Genomic DNA, 13,617 nt, shown 5'->3' with positions numbered 1-13,617 from the left:
GTTTATACCTCATAATAAAAACGTATGTTCGTGACTTAACCATGGTCTTATTCTGTTACTTACCTTTGATCAGGTATTGTTTGGATGCCCTCCGAATGAACGCCTTCCTTTTATCATGCTTTTCAGCGGCGATGGTGAGATTGTGGTAACCACCATTGAGCACGTACTGCTTTATCTCAGCATAAAAGCTCTCCATTTCTGTCATGAAAGTTAAAATGTTCGCGGTAATTATGGGGAAGCGGAGGGATCTAGATCGTTCACACATAACAAGCTGTACCGAGTTCCTCCGGCTGCAGTTCCGCAGACGGCCGGTGTGTGGCAGCATAGCGCTGGGAGCAGAGGGAGGTGAGTATATGACGGATATGACGGATGACGGATGCGACGGAAATACACCCGAACATATTTGGTAGGCCGAACATATCTGGTACTGACACCGGCATACATAAACCACGTGACCGGCTGGCGGTGACATTACATTACATTGCATTTAGCTGACGCTTTTGTCCAAAGCGACTTACAATAAGTACATTCGACCAGGAAGACACAACCTTGAAGAAAACAGAATCATATAAGTATATCAGGTTTCATAGAGCCAAACATTTCAAGTGCTACTCAACTGGCTTTAGGTAATCCAGTCCTTTATTGGTATAAAAGTGCTTCGTTAATCGTTCTAACGCTCGAAGTGGAGTCGAAAGAGATGAGTTTTCAGTTTGCGCCGGAAGATGTGCAAGCTATCTGCCGTCCTGATGTCAATGGGGAGCTCATTCCACCATCTTGGAGCCAGGATAGCAAACCCACGTGTTTTCGCCGATGGGAACTTGGTTCCTCCTCGCAGCGAGGGCGCAACGAGTCGTTTGGCTGATGCAGAGCGTAGTGCACGCGCTGGGGTGTACGGTTTAACCATGTCCTGGATGTAGGAAGGGCCAGATCCATTCGCAGCATGGTAAGCAAGTACCAGTGTCTTGAAGTGGATTCTAGCAGTTACCGGAAGCCAGTGAAGGGAGCGGAGGAGCGGAGTGGTGTGGGAGAATTTAGGAAGGTTGAAAACCAGACGAGCCGCTGCATTCTGGATGAGCTGCAGAGGTCGGATGGCACATGCAGGTAGACCAGCCAGGAGGGAGTTGCAGTAGTCTAGGCGTGAGATGACGAGAGCCTGGACCAGAACCTGAGTCGCTTTCTGAGTCAGCTGGGGACGTATCCTCCTGATGTTGTAAAGCGTGTATCTGCAGCAGTGGGTTGTAGCAGCTATGTTTGCAGTGAAGGACAGGTTGTTATCTAGGGTCACACCCAGATTCCTTGCAGTCTGAGTCGGGGAAACAACTGAGGTGCCGATGTTGATTGTCAGGTCAAGAGTTGGACAATCTTTTCCCGGGAGGAAGAGCAGCTCAGTCTTGTCAAGGTTGAGCTTGAGGTGGTGAGCAGACATCCACTGAGAGATGTCAGCTAGACAAGCAGAGATGCGTGCGACGACCTGGGTCTCTGAGCGGGGAAAGGACAGAATTAATTGGGTGTCGTCAGCGTAGCAGTGGTAAGAAAAACCATGCGGGCTAATGACTGATCCGAGCGAGTTTGTGTACAAGGAGAAGAGGAGGGGACCAAGAACAGAGCCCTGAGGGACCCCCGTAGTTAATTGACAAGGGTCGGACTCAGACCCTCTCCAAGTCACCCTGTCACCCTGGTGACATCAAAGAGTGTCGTAACTCTTATCTCTCTAGGGCTCTGGGGACAGCTTGTTATGTGTGGGGTGCTATGGTGGGGTCCCATGTACTTGTGCACATAAATAATGTTTCTAATTATTTACAATTTAAAAATATATATATTCTGCGTTACTTTAGCCAACACTTTTATAAGGCCACTAGATTAGATAATTACGAAATGTGTAGATAGAATACATATATTTCAGGTTGTTATTTTGTCATTATGTTTAATGTTTTATTTACCTTTTAGTATTTGTATATAGTATCTGAACTTTGGAAAGGAGTTGGGAGACATACGACACATCAAATCACATCTACAGATCAAGGCGAAGCGAATGGATGTACTCCCATACTCCTAGCGTGAAAATGTTTGTGAAAACGTGTGCAAAGTCTCCGAAAATCCTAAAAATAAGCTCATATTTGAATTCCCCATAAAAAAAAAACACATCATTCAGTAAAAACAAGTCCCCACTGATCATCTACTCTCTGAGACGATTCCATGGATGTCTGGCTTGAGTTTCGGCCACCAGGGAAAGTGGACAAAAGTGCCCGAGATCAGCCTCTTAATTTACCCAGGGCCTAGTGCTTAGCTTTGGGCATGAAAATTCAGGAAACTCCCCTGAGTATTTTATTAAATATCTGAACTTTGGAGAGGAGTTGGGGGACACACGACACATCAAATCACATCTACCGATCAAGACGAAGCTATTGGAAGTACTCCTAGCGTGTGAAAATGTTTGTGGAAAACGTGTGCAAAGTCTCCGAAAACGGAGCAGTGGCTGTGATGCTAGCTTTGCGGCTAGCGGTTAGTTGTTATTGTTTGAAGTTGTTGCTATGGAAACAACATGACGGAGAACAAATTAATATTTTCTACATTTTAATAACGGACAAAGTAAAGAATGAAGTGTAGGCTATGCCTGTTTGAAGTTGTTGCTAAGGAAACAACATGACGGAGAAAAGTATAATCTTCTACATATAATAACGGACAAAGTAAAGAATTAAGTGTCGGCTATGTTTAAATGTTCGGAATTTGACCGTGATGGCCCTCTTGAGTTGCCGTAAAATATGACGAATATGACGGATGCGACGGAAATACACCCGAACATAACTGGTAGCCCGAACATATCTGGTACTGACACCGGCCCGGCTAAAGTAACTGGATGGCCATCTGTGCACAAACTTATCTCGTGCCCTCATTGGTCATGTGCGCGTCCGTGTGTGTTGGAGGAGGGGCTCTGTAAGGAAGTCTGAAGGAAGGGACAGATTTGTTCCGGTTGTGTACTTTCAAATTCTAGCGCACTCGAGCTGGTTTCTCCATTCTTACCTAGCCTACCTTTAATTACAGACCTCTAGACTCATCGGTCTGTGTGTTTAAATAATCTGTGTAGCCTACTAATTATATGTCAGGTACACATTTCTGTTCATCGTCAGATGTGTTGACTCTACTCCCATATTCAAAACAAACGAAAAAGCGGAATAAATGCCAAGGGAAACCTAACGAATGCTGTAGCTTTCATCTAAAATAAATTCTGATGTCAATTCAGAACATGTGACACGTTGTTAATCCAGTAGAACAGACCGCTGTCAAGGACTGTAATGACCGTTGCTAAGGAGGATCAAGAAAGAGAAATAAAAACAAATCTTAATAATTAAATGTTTCCACACAAATCATTATGTTTTGCAAATTATTTGGCTGCCCACTTGCAATGCCTTCATGGCCCACTAGGGGGCAGCGGCCTACAGGTTGGGAACCGCTGCTGCACAGTATATTGGTGATGGGTAGAATAAACAAAAGGGGTACTCAAGTAATAAGCCACTACAATAGATGGAAATGATCTCAACATATTGAGTTCAGACCAGAGATGTTATGGTTAATCTCTTCAGACAAAACTTTCAATTACTGAATCCTCAAAGGAAAGGCTCTGACACAACCTGCATTGTGTGCGTGTGTGTGTGTGTGTGTGTGTGTGCGTGTGTGTGTGTGTGCTATCTTATCTGGCTGTGGGACGATCAGTTGTGTGTGTAAGTATATTATCCAAAATATACTTGACCAAGAGTAAATGGTTTTCTGCAACAGGACTACTCTTAGAGGTAAGATTTTTTAAAGACATGTGAATCAGCTAATTGAATGTCTAACTAACGAGCACAGTATATAATTAAGCAGTTCATTTCTTACATTTTTTTTAAATATGGGATAACAACAGGACATTTCAGTGTGTGCTTTTCAGGATGTGCCTGTAAAAAGTAACCTGCACTTATCAAATAAAGGTAGTCTTTAGGTAAGTAAAACTATGTCATATTTTCAAGTACAGATATTATACATGGGGCACCAATCTTTAAAAACTTGCACATGCACAACATTTTCTTTTAGCTGTTTAGCTTTGCGTGGATGCATCATTATATAACACCAAGCTTAGAAAAACCTCTACACAACACAAGCACTTCCTGATGAAGCGATTCACACCAAACTGTGAGCACAGGCTTTGTGTTTTCATGAGAATGTTTTATTTCCGTCACATCACTGCTGTAAAGACCCTTCTGTTGTGTCCGTGCTGCTGACAACAGATGCTTCGCTCTCGATGGTCGTCGTGCTTTTGTCTCCAGACGGCACCACCTCTGCTGCAGTCTTATTCTCGTCTTTTTTTAACAGGTCCTTTGCTGAAGGCGGCCTCAGGATGCACATGGCTGCTCGGCCGTCTTGTACGAGTGCCGGCTTAGAAACATATCCCACCGTCTTCTCCATTCGTTCCACTATCTCCTCCAGAGTTATGTCCTGTGTAAAATAGAACAGTGTGTTAGGATATATTCTTGGGAATACATGCCCAATGTGTGGCTATGAAATTATAATTGTTACAATTTTCCACCTCCTCTAAACCATTAAGGGACATTTAAAAGTGCCGTTTGGGAAGAAATGGCACCAAGGGAAGGTGAGGAGAGAGAAGGGGTTGAGAGTTTTGAGCTGAACTGATCATGGAGGTCATGTAAAGGTTAAAAACAGATATTTGCCGAGTATTTTTGTTGCAATTCTCAGAAAAAACAAGTGTGATTTCCTCACCAGGTTGTCTGAAGGCCCCCCCCGTCCTGCTTTCATAGTTATTCTAACGTGGTTCTTCTTCTCCAGCCAGCTCCCCACCCGGTTCATCTTAGTGGAGAGGTCATGAGAGGAGATGCAAGAGAGGAAGGTGATCTCTTTCACCTGCACGGGGGCTGAGGAGACAACGCAGTCAGTCCTGTTTATCATGATGTGTATGACATGCTGAAACTAATTAGGTTATAGCTAAAGGAACAGAAGAAGTGTCTGTATATATTTAACACAACAACAGAGATGAGGAGATGAAGTAAAGCCTCAGCTAGGGAATTAAAAATAAAACGTGATCGAAATTGCGATGTGACTACTAAATCGCAAAACACAAAATAGTTTTCAAAGGCTAAATATGTGTCAAAATACCATTTGAAATAAATATCAACGTGCTGCAGAAATGTGCTGATCCACACATCGTATTCTGCAGACTTAATCAAACTTATTTGGAACAGATCCTCCAATTAGGGCTGTCAAGTTAATAACGCGCTGACGCACATTTTTTTTAACGCCACTAATTATTTTAACGTGTGATTAACGCATGTGTATTTGTCCTCGGCCCGCCCCGTAGTTTCAGAGCCCAAAGGCTTGACGTTGTTGTTGTTGTTGTTGTTGTTGTTGTTGTTGTTGTTAGTTGGATGGTGGGAGATTCTAGCGAGAGATATGGATACAAAAAAAGGTGTTTGGCCGGGGAGACGCCTGGACAACAACAGCGATAGCTAAATGGGTGGCTCCAGCTTAACATTGTGGAGGACGAGTATGGGCTCAGAACAGTCTCATAATACACACATGCACACAGAATGATTCACACTTGTATTTCATGATCCACACTCAAATGTGTTCCGTTTCATACAAATCCAAATACAGAAAAAAGTTTTACATAATGTATTTTTGATCCTCACATATTAGTTTTCCGTTTGAAACCTGCAAACACAAACCGCTTTCTGTGCATGGATCGCTGTGCATTCGTGTGTGGGTTTTTTGAGACTCCCCTGACGGTCACCCGATTCGTACTTGTAATGTTTTCTATCTATAGCCAATCAGATGTCTCCTTCATTCTAAGCCAATCACATGAGCGCGCCCCCACGAGGGTATGATTTATTGCGTTCATGACACTTCATATACGCATTTTGTGCTGTCCGAAGCTGACAGGTCCATGGAGCCTGCCTGCAGGCGCTAATCTCAGGACCGGAGGACCGTAGTATAGTCGTCTTTATTTTTACGGTATTATTATTCAAAGATAAATAAGGAAGTGTGTGTTATATGAGATGGCAGAGAGGTTTCAACTCCGATTAATAAATCAAAGAGGCTTAATGTTTTCGATTATATTATTTCACGATAGCAATAGGCACGTTCACACCGGAATACTTTTCCCCGTACTTTCCCCGTTTAGTTCCGTTAGTACCCCTTATGTTGCTTTCACACCAAAAAGATGACTTAGTGCCGGGAACTTTTACCCCCATTTTTAGTGCCTGCTAGAGAGGTGGTTCCAAAAAAGTACCAATTTCTATTGGCTGGGCGAATTGCAAACCACGCCCCGTAAAACTCTGAAAAGTTTTTTGAAGCCGCCATTGTATTTGGTGGCATTAGCATTATTAGCATTAGCCCCGCGCACCAACGGAGAGAGAATAACTTATGGCAACGCAAAAAAAAACATGAGAGCGGTGGAGTGATGAGGAGGTGTCGGCGTTCTGCTGCTGGGAGTCCCAGCAGCTTCAGTAGAAGCCAGTCCCCAACTCCGGGGACATCCGACCGGGGACTTCGGGTGGCAGTATACGCCGTGAAGTTGTTTGCGGCCTGCCAGTAAACCCAAAGCAGAAGAAGACGAAGTGACGTCAGCGGCTCATTTGCGTAATCTTCCCTCAGAGAAAAGTACTCCGGTGTGAACGTGATTGGTACTTAGTGCCCTGGGGTACTAAGTACGGCAAAGTACTTGGTGTGAAAGCGGCTTGTGCGGACGGTATCAAGGTCCAATGTTGACAAAATTAATCAATAGCGGGTGTAACTAAAATACAAGATGTTTTTGTTCATATATTATTATTAATAACAATAATATAAAATATTGTATTTGCGTGCATTACCTGTTCGGAAAGTGGCGCTGTACTGAGAGTGGCGATTTTATTTTGTAATTATATAATACGATGCGAATAATCGCTCGGGTTTCACGCCGGCAGGCAGCTGTGTTTACTCGCCTCATTCATCTGAGTCAGCTTCTCGAGCCGCATCTGGCCGTGCAACACTTATACTGTATGCTGAAGCAGTGGCGGACTGGCCATCGGGACGTACCGAAGTGGGCCGGTCGGGCCACTCCAATCGGCCCACTACACTTGTCAGCTCCGGACAGCGCAAAATGCGTACATGAAGCGCTACGTCATGAACGCAATAAATCATACCCTCGTGGGGGCGCGCTCATGTGATTGGCTTAGAATTGAGGAGACATCGGATTGGCTATAGATAGAAAAAATTACAAGTACGAATTGGGTGAGCGTCAGGGGAGTCTCAAAAAACCTACACACGAATGCACAGCGATCCATGCACAGAAAGCGGTTTGTGTTTGCAGGTGCAGAGGTTTTACACGGAAAACAAATATGTGAGGATCAAAAATACATATTTAAAACTTTTTTCTGTGTTTGGATTTTATTTACGTTTATATGAAACGGAACACATTTGAGTGTGCATTGAAAAACACAAGTGTGGATCCGGAAATACAAGTTTGAATCCTTCTGTGTGCATGTGTGTATTATGAGACTGTTCTGAGCCCATAGACGAGGGGCTGCGTTAGATCATTCGGATCGCATCCAACGTGTCGACTGCACATCACAGCGCATTATTTTGACCCACAGTGGGAACTTCAGTCTCATGCTTTGACTGTTATGAAGACAGAGGAGCGGCATTTCGCCGACAACTGTAAACAGTAGGGATGTCCCGATCACCTTTTTTTGCTCCCGATCCGATTCCGATCATTTGATTTTGACAATCTGCCGATACCGATTTTTCCCGATCCGATCTTTATGCAATGCATTAAGAGAAAAAGGCAACAAATAACGGCTGGTCATCCAACGCGATGAATTCAGCTATCTTGGCTGTTATTTTTTTGGCCTTTTCACTGTTCTGGGGCAGTTTCTCTTTCCTTTTAAAAGTCTCTGAAAGTGTCGGTTGTTTCAGTGCCGTTCCCTGAGTGGCCGCTGTGTACTCGTCCTGTTGTTGTTGGTGTTTGTTTCTCAGGTGGCGTGTACGATTGGTCGTGTTGAACGTAGCTCTGTTCTTTCCACCACGCGGAACCTCCGCCTTGCAAACATTGCGTCTGGCTGTTACACTGCCTTCGCTTTCAATTTGATAATACTTCCAAGCTCCTGACATTTTCTCTGTCCCGACTCCCGAGTCACCAGCTGAACGTAGCCTCTCGTTAGCTTGCTGCTACTATTAGACACTGCGCCCACTCTGCTGCCAGATTTGAGAGAAATAACCAGGTCTGAAAAAAGCCCAAAAGAAGCAACACATACATGATGTTGTGTAATTTTAAACCAAAACTAAGGCCTCAGGATGACTTTAAGACGTGAACATGGTCATTTTTGTTTTGTAACATTAAATTAAAAAAATTAAAAAATTCCCGATCCCCGATTTTTTTCTCCCGATTCCGATCTTTTGAAAATCACGTGATCGGCTCCGATCCCCGATCACGTGATCGGATCGGGACATCTCTAGTAAACAGGCTTGTCTGTTTGAGCGTTTCCCTGCTATAGACATTTAAATAAATGTACGTTTTCAAATACAACTATGGTTCAGCTCTGGTTTGTAGGACAAACAAGGATTTTACCGCAAAATGTGAGAAATATAGTTTACTGCAGCAGAAACATGTTTCTTTCTATCCTGTTAACCAAATTGCCCTTTGGATTGTTTCCTCACCCTCAGGTTGGAAGTCACAGTTTTATATAAATGTCTAATTTGGGTCTATTCCGCACACTTCATACCTTTTGCTTTCTGCTTCTCCCGTTGTTTCAGCTTTTCTTCGTGGATCTGTTTGCCGCTCATCAGCCGGTACACGGGAGGATCTTGGTGCTCACTGAGCAGCACTAATTTGAGACCGTTCTTGTCCATGAGTCTGATCACACTCCCGCGGTGCATGGTGCCCAAGTTCTGGCCCGTCTCACTTATCAGCTGAATTTCATGGTGCGGGATGTCATGGCCGACGGATCTGATTGTGCCGTGAGCTCGAGGACCAGGCTTCTTCTTCTGTGGCGTGGGAGGTTTTTCTGTGTCGTCTACAGCAGAGCAGAATGGAGACCCTCGCCAGGAGGAAGCAATGAGGTTAGATCTCTCACTGCGTATGGTGAATCTTGACGCTGGTGTCCAGTATCCATGGCTGCCAACACACACAGCTTTCACTGTGCGGCTCAGCATCCACCTCACACAACCTGCAGACATTTCCTAGGTAAAAAAAGAGAGTATTATTATTATTTGACATGTGATTCATAGTTGAGAAAAAAATCTCTCTTCTATCACAACGTCAGTTCATTTTCCTGCAAACTGACAGACAAACAAAAAAATGACTGCCGTTTTAAGTGCATATTTACAAACAAGGCAATAAGCATGGTGCGTTTTTTCTTTCTGCTTTTCATCAATGTATACATTTTTTATTTGTTACTGTTATATCTGATATAGTACTGGTCTTGACACATACAGAAAAAAGCATTTATTGGCTTGCTTATCTTGCATTTCTCTTGCCTCTGTAGGAAATGTGAGTAATATCTTTAAAAAAAAGTGCATAAGGGCCGGGCACCTTTGGGTGAATGACACCTTAATAATACAATGTTTATTTAGTCACAATCAAAATCTGAATATTTGATCCTGGTGGCAATTAATCATTCAATATTAAATGGGTGTTATGTTAAATATCTTCTCTGCATCATGAATAACATTTTGTGTGAGACTTGTACACAATGCACGACCAAAGTCAGTACATCAAGTTAACCACTAGGCCAGCCCTCATTTAAAAAAACGACAAATTAACGTTTTCCTTTCATATCCGTCACTATTCACACATCACAAATGAGCCATTTCTCAATCCGTCTGGGTTCATTGTGATATTTGGCATACACCACATTTACTTAATTACTTATTTAAAGGAAGTTTTACTCTTTTATTTGTCTTTCAAAGAAGTTGGTTCGACAGCGTCTGCAAGTAAAACACAGTATTGACTACTCCAACCGATTTTACAAGTTTGTTAAGTGTTAAGTTCATTAGTAGGCCTAAGTCAGTAAACCTTAATTATTTACAAAATGCCTTGCAGTAAATGCATGTGTTGAACTGGTGTGGAATTAAAATGTCATAATTAACTTCTAAGAGTTAACTGTCGTTGACAGAGGGAGTTGTTAAAGTAATATAGGCTGAGTTTAGTTAAGACCTAACAATAAGAACATGTACTTTCAATTAATACACTCTCAGAGGTGCCCAGTACGTGGGCGACCGGGGGCAATGCTGGTAGACCGCGAGTCATTCATTAAAAAAAATCAAGCTCCGTTATAATAGACAAAACAGGTTTTGATCCCTCCTCCCTGCCACTTAATTCAGGAGTTTACTTGATTGACAGAAAAAGCGACCTATCGCTTTCCAGTCTGTTAACCCAGAATGCAAAGCGATATAAAATCAGTCAAGTGCCGGGAAAACTCAAATTAATGTAAACAAGAGACAAACAAGAAACAAACAACAAAATGAGTGCGGGACCGAGCAAGAAGCTAAAGACAAACCACTTCCACCCAGAATGGGAGGAAGAATATTTTTTTGTGATGTCACATTCAAACGTGATTTGCCTTATTTGTAAAGCAAGCGTCGCTCTGCCAAAGAAATGTAACGTGGAGAGGCATTATCGGAGTGTTCACAAGGCATATGACAGCGACTTCCCTCCGAGTAGCGAGTTGAGAAAGAGAAAGAGAAAGGTGAGGGAACTTAAGTCACAATTAGCTGGACAGCAGTCACTTTTATTAAAGCCGACATCCACCGCAAAGGCAGCCACTGAAGCATCTCTACGAGTGAGTCACGCTATAATCAAACACAAAAAATCCTTTCAAGATGGAGAGATGGTGAAAGAAGCCTTCGTAGAAGCAGCAGACGCCTTGTTTCGGGATTACACAAACAAAACAGAAATAGTAAACGCTATCAAGGCCGTCCAATTATCACGGAGCACAGTCACACGTCGCTGTGAAGTCATGGCTGAGGATTTGACCCAGCAACTCAGGAAGTACATAGAAGACTGCGAGTGTTTCTCACTCCAACTAGACGAGTCCACTGACGTGAGCGATACAGCACAATTGTGCGTTTTTATCCGGATGGTGTTCACAGACATGACGGCGAAAGAGGAACTGCTGACAATTCTGCCAATGAAGGAACACACTCGGGGCGAGGACATTTTTCGGACGTTTAAAAACTTTGTTGACAAAACTAAACTCCCCATGTCTAAGTTGAGTTCCATCACAACGGATGGTGCGCCTGCGATGGTGGGCCGGTGTAATGGCTTCATCGCAAAATGCAGAGAGGATGACATATTCCCTGACTTTCTGAATTATCACTGCATCATACACCAGCACGCACTTTGTGCTAAAATGCTGAACATGAAAGAGGTCATGGATGTGTCACTTAAAGTGGCCTGTTCTATTCGGGCAAGACCTCTTCAAAGACGGCTGTTTCGTGCATATCTGGAGGATGCCGACTGTGTTCACACTGACCTCTTACTACACACCGACGTAAGATGGCTGAGTAGGGGCAATTTTCTCGAGAGATTTCGAGTGCTTCTACATTACATTACATTACATTTAGCTGACGCTTTTATCCAAAGCGACTTACAATACGTACATTCGACCAGGAAGACACAACCTTGAAGACAACAGAATCACCGGAGATAAAGGCATTTCTCCATGGCACCAAGCTCGCTAGTCACCAAGCCACTCCTCGTCTAGATGACGAGGAGTGGCTGTTAGATTTGGCGTTTTTAACAGACACATGTTAAATGAGCTGAACTTGGAGCTAAAGGGAAAGACAGAACTGTGGTTGACATGATCAGCTCAGTTAATGCCTTCACTCAGGCCTTTGGCCTCAACTAATATACAGTACTCAGCAACCTGTTCCTGTTTTTGTTTTCTTCAGCCTATGTATCTTTATTATTACTTTTTGTTTTGTTACTTCCCATTGTAAAGCGTCCTTGGGTTTCGTGAAAGGCGCTATATAAATTGAAATTATTATTATTATTATTAAACGAAGACTGCACCTGCTGTGTTCAAAGCTGCAGCGCAAAGATTTGGCCAACTTCCAAAACATCGCCTCTGAGCTGGAGAAGCAAGGGAAGGACAGCGCGCTCCTTGACAGTGCGCGCTACACAGAGCAAGTCAATAACATTACATCTGACTTTGAGAAACGCTTCCGAGACTTCGCTTTGCTCGAGCCAATCGCCACATTCATGTGCTATCCATTTAGTGAAGACCATGATATTGATTCGCTGGCCCAAAACATCGGAGCAGTGTTTCATCTGAACCCGTCTGCGCTGGAGGATGAGATGTTGTCGCTGCAGGCCGACATCCAGTTGAAGGCGCGTGCCCATGCCGGAAAGTATCCAAACGTCAGAAAATGTGCCACCTCACTGACCTCACTCTTCGGCTCGACTTATTTATGCGAGTCAGCCTTCTCCCAAATGAAGATAGTGAAGTTGAAATACCGTTCCCAATTAACTGATGAACATTTGGAGGCCTGCCTGAGACTAGCCATCAGCAGTTACCGTCCTGATTATGCAACATTGACGGACTCCATTCAGTGCAAGTCATCAGAATATGGTAGGGACCCACCTAAATATATTGAATTGTGTTTTGCAGCATTATATCAGGACCATGGAGAGATGTTTCTTACCCTGCTTGTTTTTATGTGTTTCTTGAGAGAGAGAGAGAGAGAGAGAGAGAGAGAGAGAGAGAGAGAGAGAGAGGAGAGAGAGAGAGAGAGAGAGAGAGAGAGAGAGAGAGAGAGAGAGAGAGAGAGAGAGAGCATATATAACATGCCTATATTGGACCTATGTATATATCATTATAACTTTGAGAGACTGTTCATGGGACCCATTTGAGTCTGGTGTCTAAGTTGAGTGTTCTACTCGTTTATTGTATTCCTTGTACTTATATTTGTGTTTTATGTTTAAGATTTCAGGACATGGAGAGTGGTTTCTTAGCCTGCTTGTTATGTGTTTCTTAACAGAGAGAGAGAGAAATAGAGAGAGGTTAACATGCCATTTTAGTTTTATGTATTCATGTATTTGTTTCTGTAGTTATCCCATGTATAAATAATAAATAAAACGTGTTATTCAGCCCCTTGCAATTTGAGATTTTATTTTTGGTTGGTAGACCTCGGTGAGCTGGTCATTTCAAAAGTAGCTCACCAGCCCAAAAAGTGTGGGCACCCCTGCTCTAGGTGGTAAGTGGTGTCATTGAGAAATATTACCTTGTTCTCTAATTATACACAAGCGGTTAAAACACTAATTCAGGAACACATGGTTGAATAAAGATAAGCGCAAATCTCGCATGTCATTACATTCTCTCAATTAATAAATGTATGTTCTGTAATTTTGCTGTCTACTCACTGAATATCAATGTCGTGTTGTCATGCTTTCTGCAGCAGGGTGTATACTTCCGCCATCTTTTCCTTCTTCTTCTTCTTCTCTCAGGTTCATGGCGGTTACAAAGCAACGATTTGGTGCACTACCGCCACTTACTGGACTGAGGTGTAAAGCAGAAGATTGGAGGAAAAATAAATAAATACATAAACAGGTTTAGGAAGTAACGTATTCAGAGATGGAAAGTAACTAAGTAC

General features: G+C 43.1%; 1 protein-coding gene across 1 annotated transcript; it reads right to left on the bottom strand.

The window, feature by feature from the left end:
- Positions 1–3,782: 3,782 nt before the first annotated feature.
- On the bottom strand, positions 3,783–13,482 carry mtif3 (mitochondrial translational initiation factor 3). The gene is made up of 4 exons (XM_034241232.1): positions 13,388–13,482; positions 8,748–9,204; positions 4,753–4,904; positions 3,783–4,470 (listed from the first exon to the last, which is right to left on the bottom strand). Exons 2-4 carry the CDS (start codon positions 9,199–9,201, stop codon positions 4,216–4,218), a joined length of 861 nt encoding a protein of 286 aa, XP_034097123.1. The 5' UTR covers positions 9,202–9,204; positions 13,388–13,482; the 3' UTR covers positions 3,783–4,215.
- Between the last annotated feature and the right edge of the window lie 135 nt (positions 13,483–13,617).

This window comes from Gymnodraco acuticeps, unplaced genomic scaffold (assembly GCF_902827175.1).
Source record: "Gymnodraco acuticeps unplaced genomic scaffold, fGymAcu1.1, whole genome shotgun sequence".
Taxonomy (NCBI): Eukaryota; Metazoa; Chordata; class Actinopteri; order Perciformes; family Bathydraconidae; genus Gymnodraco; species Gymnodraco acuticeps.
The sequence above is the reverse complement of the archived record's forward strand: the minus strand, read 5'-3'. Positions and strand labels throughout refer to the sequence as shown.

Coding starts and splice junctions, on each gene's coding strand:
- mtif3 (XM_034241232.1), bottom strand. CDS start 9,201: ATGTCTGCAGGTTGTGTGAGGTGGATGCTGAGCCGCACAGTGAAAGCT. Junction 4,905..8,747: donor GGAGAAGCAGAAAGCAAAAG/GTATGAAGTGTG, acceptor TTGTCTCCTCAG/CCCCCGTGCAGGTGAAAGAG. Junction 4,471..4,752: donor GGGGGCCTTCAGACAACCTG/GTGAGGAAATCA, acceptor TATTTTACACAG/GACATAACTCTGGAGGAGAT.